At 39.8% G+C, this 14,064-nt stretch overlaps 1 protein-coding gene across 13 annotated transcripts in view; it reads right to left on the bottom strand.

Annotated features, from left to right (window-relative positions):
* phldb1b (pleckstrin homology-like domain, family B, member 1b) overlaps positions 1 to 14,064 on the bottom strand; it is a 66,063-nt gene that overhangs the window by 30,735 nt on the left and 21,264 nt on the right. For 12 of the 13 annotated variants that reach the window (XM_065281389.1, XM_065281388.2, XM_065281385.2 and 9 more), the window contains 2 exons: positions 11,397 to 11,522; positions 5,863 to 7,328 (listed from right to left, as the gene is read on the bottom strand). In XM_065281389.1, coding sequence (XP_065137461.1) covers positions 5,863 to 7,328; positions 11,397 to 11,522 — 1,592 coding nt within the window. Of the gene's footprint in view, positions 1 to 5,862; positions 7,329 to 8,493; positions 8,705 to 11,396; positions 11,523 to 14,064 lie in introns of those variants that run through there. The other variant, XM_065281395.1, reaches the window with a different exon arrangement.

Genomic DNA, 14,064 nt, shown 5'->3' with positions numbered 1-14,064 from the left:
ACCAATTTATCTGATAAACCAATTCAAATCTCACAGCACACAGAAAGGTCTGCTTTCTATTCTGCATTGTAGCAAAGAATGAATCTGCATATTACAACCGAGTATTGCACTGAATAAAAGCACACCATTCATATCAGGGATGCATTATCCTCTCAGAGCAGGCCCTCTCTCTCTAAATGCATTTTGATTCCTGACCAATGAATATGACACAAGCACAGTGCAGCAACAGATCAATAAAGGTCAATATTACACTCTGCCTGTTACCTGTACAAATGCATCCGTACTGCAGAATACATGGACAGCCTCACCATTACACTTCTGGTCAATGGAAAGTGGGCACTCCTCAGGACGCCTACAATCTAAGGGCCCTTTATTTAAGTATCATAATGTAGTGACAAAATTTGTGTTAGTGTATTAATGATTACAGTCACCAATAATAAAGTAATGTAATATAATATATGGATGGAAGTATGGATGAATAATAAATAAGTTATTGCCATGCATCAACAGGAAACAAAGCACTCAATATTGTTCCTCACTGCCTTGATTACAAGAAGCAGTGTCAGAATGAGTAAAGTCTGCACTGACCCAGATAGCCACTGCCACAGAAAGTCATTTAATGGTCTCCTTTGCCCAAATACTCACTCTCTTTCTCTTTCTTGTTCTGAGCAGAACCTCAGCATTTATCCGTCTAACTGACTTGCACTGAACTGCAAGTACACATGAAGTTAACATATTAAATCAACAAATGTACCAGAGGGATCAGAATAATGCTTTTATCTTCAGAAATATTTTAATTGCTCTTTACTGGGTCAAACTGTAGTAACATGTCAGAACAATACATAACTTTTTCCCCATGGACAGTCTTATTGTTCAGTGTTAGCTCAGGGGAGATCTGTCAAGGTTACGCTCCATTTACAAATCAACTTGTTATTGATGATACTCTTAAAATTAAAGGTAAAGTTTAATTCTGTCATTATTTACTGCCTCTTATGAGTTACTTTATTTATTTTTTAAACACAAAAGAGCACACTGTTGATGGTACCCATTGACTTACACCGTATTTCTTTTTCCTATTGAAGCCGATGGGTACCATAACCTGTGTGCTTTCGATCATTTAATTATTAAAATATATGTTTTTGTAAAACAGAATAAAGAAACTCTACTGTACCGTTTTAGAACATGAGCATGATGACAGAATTTTCATTTTGGGGTGAACTATCCCTTTAATGAGATATAACACTAATACAACTTTGGTCTTGGATGATATTTTGGCCATGATGAAAAATGTAAATATTCATATTAAATCAACTTGGCATATTTTTTATTTTAATATTCACAATAAAATCATCTTGCCAAATCCCAGGAAAGTTTGACATATAATTCAGATCTAAACATGAGATTACTATATAGCAGGGCTCCCCAAATCTTACCCTGGAGGGCCGGAGCACTGCAGAGTTTAGCTCCAACCCTGATCAAACACACCTGAGCAAGCTAATCAATGTCTTAATGATCACTAGAAAATCACAGGTGGGTAAGTTTGATTAGGGTTGGACCTAAACTCTGTAGTGCTCCGGCCCTCCAGGGTAAGATTTGGGGAACCCTACTATAGGGATTGTATTCAAAAAAGCTGGATATTTGAACTCTATTCAATTTCATTGTTAGAAGAAACATCTAAGATATTAAATCTTTTCCCACCATTGATACGTTATCAATAACAGTAAAAAATTATCCCATGTTTTTGCTCAAAATCTGGTATTTTTGAAGAACCCTACCCATATTTGGTGATAAAGAAGCGAAGAATGAAGATACTTAAAGAAGAACTTTTTCTGAAAGGCATTAAACTTTTGTAAAAATCATAAAAAACTGCTGGCAACTTTTTTAAATGCTGGAGGGAGAGTTAAGGCGATTTGTTGTTTAAGTGGTTTTTGTTAATGTTGCCCTTCGTCTCTGCCCCTTGCACATATTTGCAAACTGTCAAGTGAAGATTGCTAGATTTGATGTGTTAATCCATGAGAACAGTGAAACACTATTTGTCACTCATGTCACATGTCCACTCGTTTTGTTTGACCACCCACCAAGGAAAAAATGCTTATGTCTTCATCGACACATTCCTATTTTGAAGTTTTCCCAAGTTTCACGTGACCATCTCTTTGACCCCCAAACAGTCACTTTCATCTTACATTGAAATCCTCTGCATTACATTGTGACAGGTTCATAAAATAGCCTCCACACTATATAGACGGTTTAAATGTGTTGTCGCGATTACAACTTGAACCAAAGTATACTTCCAGTCTGTATTTATTTATCATCTGTCTAGTGGCTAAACAGTTCTCTGAAACAAATACCTTGTAGAAAATAAAATGTTTTGGATTGCTAAAGACGAAAGGAGACGACGAGCATGAATCACAACTGTGCAGAGAGGTTTGAGAGCCAGACAAGGACCTGTAGCTAACATTGTATACATTAATTTTACACAGTAACATTAGCTCAGTGTAATAGTTGATACACGTTAGATGTACTGTTATATGAACAAAGGTAATTTACTTTTCCCTTGTTATCAGAAATAACTACTGTAAAAAGACTTTAATGTTATTATTAGTCCACAAAAGCCATATGTTGATGTTGATGCTGCTGAAACCGTCTATATTACACTTTGACTGAACTGTAAGCTTCCCCTATATCTTGTTCTTATTGTTAGTTATGCTAACAATAAATTATGTCTTTATGAATAACATTATCTATTCAACTTCCTCTATTACTTCACTACAACTAAAATAGCTAGAAATCAAAGAAATGTCACAAATTTCTTATGTCAATGCTTTCATCTGTTGCATGACTTCAGCATGAGATGTCCTTGCAGGCACAATAAGTCTAGAGGATCCTTTGAGACTGTAAGACATAATGTGTGTCACTAAATAATTTTATTTAAAAAAGAAAATCCATTTTTTAGTTCTGGCTAAAAATATGCTTCCCAGCAAAACGTCCTCACTTACTTTTCCGCTTTACTCTGCAGCAAATGTCTGTTTTATGGAGTAATGGAAATGTGATGTCATCATGGAAGCTCTCAGTTAGAAAAAAAAACGAGGTCATCTTCAGCAAGGCTGGCATTTAATATGGCACTCCAGCTGACGGACGGTTTTCTAGTGACTAATGCCATATGCCAAGTGTGTGTGCCAAGGCTATATCTAAAGAAAGCATGTGTGCCGCTGGAGCCTTGTGGCAGTTTAGGGATGATAAATTATGAAATGCAGGCTGGACTGGCTTTTAATTGGTCAACTGTACACGTGTATGTGAAATAAAAAAGATTTACAGACACTAATGATATGGTTTTGTGTGGTTTGATATGGTATAAGTGTGTATCCCTACAAAAAATTCACACATGCACTAATACGTGCAGTGTGTACACACAGTACATGGAGTTAAAAACTCTCTCAGGCTTGGCCCCATCAAAATTAATATAAGGTTTAATGGAAACCCTTGGCAAAAGTACAGTGCTGTCTCACTCAACAGGGGCTCATTAGAGGGAAAAGCGGTGGAGAGATGAAGTCGTCGCAGCAATCCTCTCATTCTCTATTACTACAGCAGGCATGTGTTCTGTAATGTGGCATGGTACGTGCCACAGATGTGACCTGCTGTCCTGACCTCTCCTACATACGACAGTCATCTGCCAGAAGAAGATGAACACCCACTACAATCCCTGGAGCAAATTTCTGCTTGTCATGCTAGGCGTCTTCCAGATTCCACTCTGTATGAGCCACAGATCAAATAAATGAGCAAAACATGACTTATCTGTACATCAGATGCATAAACATCTAATGCGTTTGTTGAAATGCTGTATAGATGAGTGCTGTTTGGTAATGGACCACAGGAACCTAACAGACCAAGTCAAAATATCTATGCAAAGGAAAACTAAGTGATGTAAAGCCTGACAGTCATGCAGTTGCTAATCAAATTCAACAGACTGTCAGAACCGTCTCTGGGGTGTGCAATCTTATCTTACAGGGGTATACTCTTTGCTATTTACACTCAGCATTTTGCAAATGTTTTTGGCTCTCAGAACAAGGTCTGAATCAAAGGCCATTTCTTAGTTAGACAAACAAGTTCTGTATAAGCATCTGTATATAACAGGGGGCGTGTACCCCAAGGCGTTTCTTCCTGTGGCCGGCATTTCACAAGTTCCCCTTTACATCAAATCTGATTGCGAAAGTATGCATATTTTGGCATGCTGTCCTGGGGGAAGCCTCTGGATCCGGAGTAAAGCTCGAAACTCAGAATTCGGTGTATGGGCCGAACCCGGAGAACTCCCCCATCCATAATTGGGATAAAACACATTAGAGTGGGGAGTTGGGGTGGTGGAGAGTTGTCTGAAAACGATCTCAGGACTGAGGTAGGTAGGATGCATGTATATGTATTGTTTAAGGTTGATTACCTAATGAGATGCACCTTTACTGAATTAGTTAATTATCTGAATGGCTCCCCCCGAACCTTGTTAAAAAAAACATATGTTTTCAATTGTTTCCAATGGAAGCGCCACAACCTCAAAAACGCCAGAAACTGGCAGTTTTTCCCCATGCTCAGCGTTGGCACTTAGCATTTTCCGAGCACCCAGAGTTGAAAAATTTTCAACGCTTAGCTCGTCAATGTCACTTTTCACTCAGCCGTCCAATCACAGAGGAGGAGGGGTGGGACAAATACCGCAACAACCAACCGGGGCATCATACAATGACTGATGAACTAAACAGACGTATCAAGCTCTTAGCTGAGGAAATGCTGGCAAGTGCCCACAGTTGGCATCCGCCTGCCGTTTTCAGAGCTTTAATGCTTTGGTGTACACACCCCTTATTTAAGAAGGAACATTTGAAGAGATGAGATCACTGGCATGTTATTTTGGATATTAGCGTATTAGTTTTATAGTAAATAAATTATTGCGCAGATGTTGCTATTTCATAGCTCATTAGATTTGATGGAGTTCTCAGTTGTGTTTAATAACTTAGTCTATGATGTTTCTCCAAATATTGCTTAAAAGAAATAAAAACTGACATTGACCAATTATTTTCTAAAACTATAAAGGAGACATAAGTGAAATTTCTGGGTCTTTTTACAGGGGAAACATTTGAGAGACAAAAGCATTAAGCAAAAGTTTCCATTTGCTCTCCATTTAATCACATAAATGATGACTAGGAAAAAAATGAGTGATTGATATTGATATTAAAGAGATATCTCATCTGTGATGCGTTTTCTTTTTGGAAGCATTAAAGCAGAACTATGTATGCTCAATTACATCACCCCCTTTTGTGAAGCCAATAAACATCCACAATAGGTAATTACAAGAGAAGTGCTATTTCAAATTCAAACATATAAAACTTCACAGGGGCCTTTGTCTCCGTCTCTTCATTCTGGGCCACGAACTGGACCAAGATGTCTACTGTTCCCTCCTACATCTCAGTAAAAAGACAACAAACAATGGGGTTGCCATGGTAAAATCAAAACCCTTCGCCTCAGCACGACAGCAAATTAGTCAGTCTGTTAGACTTACATCTGTTCTCACATTTCCTCCCAATGTTCTCTATTTTCACCAAAGGGAAATCAGGACAGATAATGTTTAAGGTGTGTTATGATTAGATTTACCCATATGTTCGCCAGTTTTCCATCTACTGTGAAACACTTTTGGACAATTATTAACTGTAGAAACTTGCTATTTACATATCATCAGTAGACATGTAGAGACGGAATCCTACATGACATGCACAAACAGAGACAGGGAGGATTTCTTGGAAGAATTCTTCATACTTTCATGTGTCAACCATAACATGAAACAGAGAGAGTTTCCTGTGACTAATGTATGAGTTTTTCACTCACCAGCCTTTCCATTTCCTGCTCTCTGAGTCGCTCTTCTCTTTGGCGCCGGTGATACTCCAGAAGGTCATCCTCGTTGTCGCTGATCTCCGAGATGCTGTTTTTGCGCTCCCTCATGCCCCTGAGTCCGGCTGCCATCTTCCTCTGGCTTCTGGGACTGGATCGAGGCGATGACCCAGGCAGGGAACCCAGGCTGATGGCAGAGGAAAGCGAGTTCCCATAACTAGCCTTTCGCCCTCCAACCTCCCCCATCATCCCCGAGGTGGGAGAGGGGCTGCGGGCACGCACCACACGAGGGCTGAACTGCTCCTCTGTAGGAGAGCCCGCTTTCCGCCTGAGTCTGGGGCTCTCCGGGACCATTCTCGGAGATGGGCACTCTGGAGTTCGCATGGTTCCTGGCAGAGCTCCTGGGAGCACAGGAACCCCCCTGCGAGCTATGGAAGGGCTGAGTGGGGGGAGTTCTCTCATGCTGCTCCCTTCAAGGTTCCGCCGGGCCAGCCGCGGACTTTCTGGAGGCTGCAGTGTGCGTGCGTGTGGAGGTCCACCCTGAATGATATGGACAATGGGGTCCAAAGGGGGTTGGAAGGATCGTGAGGGTGGGGAGATCTGGTGAGAGGGGCTGGATGTTGAGGAGGGGTCTGGTTGAGGCTGCTCCCGGAAAGGACTTGAGGGCCGATCGTGAAGGACAATGGCAGCTTTAGTTCTGGGGCTAGAGGGTGAGAATGAGGGGGTTGCAATTGAGAATTTGGGGGTTAATCTGGGGCTCCCTGGAACTGGCAACCGACTGACAGATGGGGCATCAGTCTGTGCAGTAGAGATGGAGAGTGAAGGCAGAATGTGAGTCTGTATGGGGCTGTCTGGGGTCTTAGACACTGAGTTGTCTTGGTTCAGGCTCCTGCGGGCTGGCTTTGGGCTTGGCGGTGCTTCTAAAAGAGCCTTTCTCTGGAGTCGTGGACTCTCTGGAACCTTTGGCCCACTGGAATAGCTGGACAGTATGGTCCGTGGCTGAGGTATGGGTGGCTGGCTGGTGTAATTATAACTGGAGGACCTAACTGGCACAGGAGGAAGTATGTGAGTCTGGTCCTGACAACCACTCGGTGAGGGACTTGTGTAGCTCCCACTACTGGCAGGTGATGGGGATGAGAGAGGAGAGAAAGGGGGGGAGGTATTCTCATAACTGGAGCCCACAGACATAGCACCAGGGCTCGTTGGAGGAGAGAGGAGGAATCGTCCACCACCATTTAACATGGGGGACAGTGGAGACTGGGTGATGGGCGGTCCAGAAGGTTTCTTTGAATCAGATGAAGACGGCTGAGGGTCATCCATGACTAATGAGTCCATAATGTCCTGAAGGTCCTTTTCAATAGAACTGACAATGGCACTGTGCTCTGGACGTACTCTCTTGTTGGAAACCAGGTGGGATTCGAGCGCTCCTTGCGGGTGGTTCCCATTGACCAGGTTCTCTGAATCTAAAGAAGAAGAAAACAACCATAAGCAATTGAAATAAGTTTCAGAACATGGCACAAGAGTCAACCTAAATACCTAACACAAGAAAAGCACTTATGATTAGTGGATGCATTTGGCTTCCTCACCTAAGCCCAATTATTTATACACCTGAGCTTTAAATGTTTTTTTGGCAATGTAGAGATGCATTAAATCCATTAGTCTCAGAATTTGAAGTCATATATGATGAATACTGTAGTAGTGGTTACCAAATGGAAATTCAAGGAGAAAGTCCAACAGCTTGACAGGATCAACATCAAATAAAATGTTCCCACATAGCTAAATCACAGACAGCTCTGGTAATACAATCTGTCTCTAAGGCGACTGGTCATCCCCATTAAAAATGGTGGTGGTGATGGATCTTTAAATCAAAGGTACAGACCAATATCTTAAATAGCAGTATCTCAATAATTTATGATTTGTGTGTTCCTGTAGCTCAGTTGTTGGTGCATGGATTCGATGTTAAGGGGACACACATACTAAATAAAAACATAAGTTACCTTGAATGTACTTAAAGTGGCTCTGGAAAAAAGTGGCAAATGCATAAATGTAAATGTATCCCTGCAATCTGAGCTCAAAACAAACATTTAATTAAATGAAACCTCAGTGGTAAACATTTGTATCAAACACACTGACTGGTTGGGTGTTTTGTATTCAATATAAATGACTTTAATGTTTTATGAACAGTTATGAGTTTCATTTTTTTTATAGAGACTCGATTTATCAGCATTTGAAACTTGAACACGTCAGTGTTTGCTTTTCTGTGCTTAACAAATCAAAATATGACTATCAAGATCACAAAACGCTCTGTTAAAGCTCTCTACAAATAATACACGATATAATTCCATTACGTGGCGTGTTTTATTTATTTTAAAGTCATGGGATAAGTCAAAGCAGCTGTCGATGCCTCTGGCATTTAACATTTAAATCCTGTTGATTTTTCATTCGCTGGCAAAAAGAAACGATTTCAAGTATCACATCAAAACGACTGATGATAATGATAATTTATACGAATGTGACAAATAATGCCTGTCGCGTGCAGAAGCACTATTTACAAGGCGTATGCTACTGTACATATGTCCGTATAACGATCTGACACACATGCAGAGTCTGTATAATTACAGTACTTACAGATGAGAACGCGCCTGAGGAAACGCTAAGCTGTTTTGCTTGACGTTTAACCCATAGCCGAGTTCAAAATCAAATATACGGTTCCTGCATTCCGGTTCTGGAGCTGGGCCGGCTGTACCGGCTGCACGGTCCCCGGCAGCAGTGAAAAAAGCTGTCGTGGTGATACAGCAACCGGGTTTGGTTCGCCTGGAGCCGCTACACCGCCGCTGAGTCCCCCTCCCTCCCCTGTCCACGGTGCTGATGTGACTGACTGCTGGCTGCACGGGGGGCGGGGACTACTTCTTAAAGCGACAGTGCTCCTATTCTACTGACGCCTGTGTGGGGTTAAACCTCACGTGGCATAATATATTTCTGCTGATTCTCATATGTTGTATAAGAATATCTAATAAAACGGACCATTTAAAAAAAATAGATGAGAAAGAGAGAGATTGAGAGAGACAGACATGCAGACAAACAATAAAGGCAACACTAAAATATCATCAAAAATCTCCAGTGGACCAGCTGAGTGTGAACAAGTCAGCCGGATATTGAAGGAATATCAGGGAAAGCGTAAAGAGGGGGTTTGAAGACCACAGTGGCAGTGTGATAAATATAGATATTGTAAAAGATATCCCCTGACTTTAAATAAGCAGAGCGGGGCCAACAAAGCTGTCTGGACTGGAAATGAGATGGACGAGGAAATAGCTTTGGCACGGAGAGAACGTGTGGAGAGGGGAGTGGGGTGGAAGAGGGTTCTTTACCTCTATAAGTTCTGTCTGTAAACAAATAACAGATGCCAAAAGCACACGGACAGCCGAACTACAGCCAAGCGCTTTAATAAATTACCCAACAAAGAAAGTTAACTTCCAAGTCATCCTTTAAAAACTTTCTCTAAATACGCTGACTTACAGATTTTACACAATTGGAAAATAAAACAATTAAATTCTAAATAGAAAAAAGGCACTGGAAACGTTAACAAGAGGAAACTCCAAAACGTGTAGGAATAAATTACCAACCCACTGCAACAGCTGTGTTTATGTGCTAAATTTGTCGGTTTCTACCACACAACAGGAAAGTCTGGAAAACAACCCAATATACATTTTAAATACACATTGGCTGCTGTGACAGTGAACGATGTAGAGCGCTCAGTCAAGAGACCCAGAGGAATGAACTTCTCATAAAATTTGCATGGTGCATGGATCCAGGCAGGCTTGTGTTGCTAACGTTTAAAAACGGAAAGGCAGTAAAGCCCAGCTGCACCTGTAAAATATCCTCTTCTGTCACTGAAACAAACCATACCATTCAGCTATGTGGCAACACCCACTAGGACCAAATCTGACTGAATGACTTCTTTTTAAAGGAGATACGAAATTCACTTTACATTTTTTTTAGATTTGCACTTTAAGCCATGCAAAGCTTTTGTGTCTTTAAACATGATATAGTACTTTTTAAAGTGGATTACAAAACATATGATTTAAAGAACATTCTGTGAAAATGTAACCTTTTATTTCTTTAATAATTAAGATTGAAATCAATGTGAAATCAAATGACTGAAATGCTCCTAACTTTGATGCTCCTAATCTCATCATTAAAGGGGACATACCATGAAAATCTGACTTTTTACATATTTAAGTGCTATAATTGGGTCCCCACTCCCAGTGCTTTTATCAACCTAGAAAATGTAAAAAAAGATCAACCCCGTAACTTAGTTTTGGTAAACCATTCTCTGCAAGCATGTGAAAAATAGCTAATTGATATTTGGCTCCCCTTGTGATGTCAGAAGGGGATAACACCCCCCTTAATCTGCACTATCCAACCACGTCACTGCAATTAGTGCAGATATCATCTAATTTGCATTTAAAAGGACACACATTTTTGCACACACCTACAAAGTGGCAATTTTAACATGCTATATGAGTGACTTAAGCCTGGATTTAACAGACAGGGTTACAAATGCAGTCCAAGGTAATGAAAACAGTAATCCCATTTGAATACGGGATTTCAACAGATTATGCCAAAACTATGATGTTGACTCAGTTAAAGGGATACTCCAGCCAAATATCAAAATTACCCCATGATTAACTCACCCTCAAGCAATCCAAGATACATATGTCCATTATGTCCAGACACACACATTAAGAGTTATTTTAGTAAATGTCCTTGCTCGCTTAAGCTTTATAATGGTAGAAAACAGGGATCAGGGAACAATTTCTGATTTTAAACACCAAGAAAGTGCAAACAACCTTCACAGATGTAATCCACACGACTCCAATGTGTAATTGATGTGATTTGTAAGAATAATATAACATTTCACTATAATAACTAGCTTTCTGTAAAATGCTTTCTTGGATTCATGCATAATAAAGTTTAAAATATGAATATTGTAAAAGTCTTTTATGAACCCATTGGAGCCGTGTGGATTACTTCTGTGAAGGATGAATGCACTTTTTTGGGCTTCAAAGTCAGAAGTGGTTCCCTGATCCATGTTTTCTACTGTTATAAACTTGGAAGAGCAAGGACATTTACTAAAATAACTCCAAATGTGTTCGTCTGAAAGACGATGGACATGTGTATCTCATATTGCTTAAGGGCGAGTAAATCATCGGGTAATTTTAATATTTGGCTGGAGTATCGCTTGAACCAAAGTTTACTGTACTCATGGAAAAGGCTGTACAAGGTAATTCTTTAATAGCAAGAGATTTATTCACAAACAATGAGGTAAGAAACCAGCAAGTTTTCTATTTGTGTACTGGCTTTCAAATCACAACACCAAAATACACCGAGCATTCTCTGAGATCATGTTTTCCACATTAATGCCGTTCTAAACACAACACAGTCATTGTAAGCACTTCTGTGTGCTGAGGTAAGCGTTAGATAATTCATGCCACAGTCGTTGTGTGTTCTGCTGTAGGATATTGCATTACCTGTGAGGGCCTGGTTCTTTACACTGCCCGTCTGTCCTCCTTCAGGCATCATGCTTTTCATACGAAACGCCTCTTCGGGGTGATTGAAGCGGAAGAAGGCGGACTGGCCAAAACACAGCATACAGCCTGCATGCAAACCAACACAGCAGCGGTGTTACTGAAGCAGACAACAGTTCATTAAATATGAAAGGATTCACATAAAACACAAAAATTTCATTATATTCGAGAGCAGAGTCTTCTCAATCTTGGATTGGGTTCATACTGCAGTGTGAGAGGTACAGTGAAGGGGAAAGGAATGTTTGCCCCCGTTTTACATGAACAAGCAGGAATATCTCACACTGTGATGTCGGCTCAGACTCAGGCTTGCTGAGTGAGAGGAAAAATTGACAGGCTGTGTAGTCAAAGTTAACATGTAATCAAAAATGGGCTGATGTTTACTTTCTACACTGTTAGGAAAAAAATGGTCAAAATATGTACATCAGCTGTCACTGGGATTGCTTGGACCTAGAGTTGATATTAGTACCTCAGAGGTACATATTGATACCAAATGTTTACATCTGTACATAATCACACATATTTTTTTTCTCGGTTAAATATCCTGCCACACTCTGAAAACACTGAAAGGTAAATAATATAAAGTTTAAATGGGTTGTTGATTTAATCTTCAAAGGGGTCACATACAGATACATCACTGAAGTGTGGCATTATTGATCAACTTTACTCTAAATCATACCTAAATGGACTCGCACTTGATAAAGAGGCCTGAGCTAATATGAGCGATCACACAGTATTTATTCAAGGTAGGTTGGTAAAGGTCTCATGGAAACTTTTCCAGGCGGAGCAGATGTGTGATGAATACAGAGTGCCATATGCCCTTTTGTTCCAGACATGAGGAGGCAGAACATTTGATTACCCCTCAGGTTGTGACAGGACAAGGTACGATTAGCGCACACAAAAAGGCTGAGGGACGGCTGTAGTAAACTTAACTGGTATACTTACATAAAGCATGTATTCTTTAATTTTAATAGTGAATAGAAGGATTGAAAAGGGATCGGTTGCTATTATTAAAAGATTAGTCTGAAGGATTGATCGAGTCTTAACATGCTCCGCTGACACATTCAAAGTCAACCAGATGAAAACAGACAAGGGAAAATCAAAACAATGAAATGATACACAAAGCACATGTGCTGAACAGAAACAGATACACATATTAGTGTATATGATTAAAATCACATTCAAAGTTGAGATGTTGTTTACATACTTAATAACGAATAGTTTTAGTTCAAATAACAATATATTGAGTCCTGTGGTGGTAACCACATCAACCAGATGTTGTTTCCCAATTCCTAAATGTTTCTTTTTGTGCAGTGTTGAAATCATACTTGAGTGTTTCAGATTTTACAGAGTATGAATCATTATGAATAACAAACCCAAAAGGGGCACTATTGTCTTTTGCCATTGTCATACAAGCATTGTGCTCTTAATCCACAGAAAATATGATTCAATGTACTTTTAAAGTGCACTTCATTGCTAAAATCAATGTTATTTTGTGTATTTGGTATAATACAAAGTGTTTGCGTGGTTTATGGTTAAAAAACGCATTATTTTACACATGCCGTACATTTTTGTAGCTCCAGATTTCACTCTTTCTTGAAATGCATGGATTTGAAAAGCTCTGTGTCCCTGATTGGCCGGCTAATCTGTAGGTTGTGATTGGCCTGAATACCTCTGACGCCAGTCGGAATGACACTCCTTACCATGTTTGAAAGATTTGCTTACAATGCAATGCTAACAGGAGTTAACTTACAGGAGTCCAAGCGGGAGGAATTCTGATAATGTCGGCCTTTATCACCAATCACAGGAAGTTAACTGTTGCATACAATCCATGTGTTTGTTGTAGTCCAAGAAAAGAGATTTACGTTGGAGATGATAACTTGGTCATCTTTTACTTTGGGGTTTGTACCTTTTGCATATCGTTAACATGTACTAATACACACTTACACACCAAAGGAAATGTAAAAATGTGAATCAGACAATAGGTGCTATTTAAGCAGGTTTCACTATGTCTGGTGGCAAGCAACCTTGTTTAATACCCCCAAACATTCAGTGCTTGGTAAAACATAAAAATTTACAAGGAGAGCCCTGTATGTTCACAGCTGAGTTTCACTGAATTGCCATTATGAAACCCAACATAGCGTGTAGTTCCCAACAGAGCTCCACAACTGCAAAACAATCAATCCACAAGACAAACCTGCAGATTAGATTTAGTAGAAACTAACAAAACAGCACCAAAAATAACATAGTATTATCATGTTATTTTTTTGATGTGGTGCCTTAACTGCATGACATGCATTGAATATGTATACTATAGAAGTGCAATGATGCTCTTTGAAATACCTGAAGTACATACCACAGTATGACTATATGAGTTCGGCCATTACTGAGGTGGTATCATCTCTATACTACATGTTACGATATCCATTTATTGTCAATAGCTGTGGTATTAAAAACCATGATTATGGTTCTGGTCATTATATCATGTTAAAATAACTGCACGTGAAAAAAGCGTAAATTCAGCAGCCATTTAAAATTGTGCCTTAAAGTCGCAATGAAAATGAAATTAAAAACTTAATTTCTTACAAATGACTTTTTGAATTCATGTACCCTC

This window comes from Paramisgurnus dabryanus, chromosome 8 (genome assembly GCF_030506205.2).
Source record: "Paramisgurnus dabryanus chromosome 8, PD_genome_1.1, whole genome shotgun sequence".
Classification (NCBI taxonomy): domain Eukaryota; kingdom Metazoa; phylum Chordata; class Actinopteri; order Cypriniformes; family Cobitidae; genus Paramisgurnus; species Paramisgurnus dabryanus.
The sequence above is the reverse complement of the archived record's forward strand: the minus strand, read 5'-3'. Positions and strand labels throughout refer to the sequence as shown.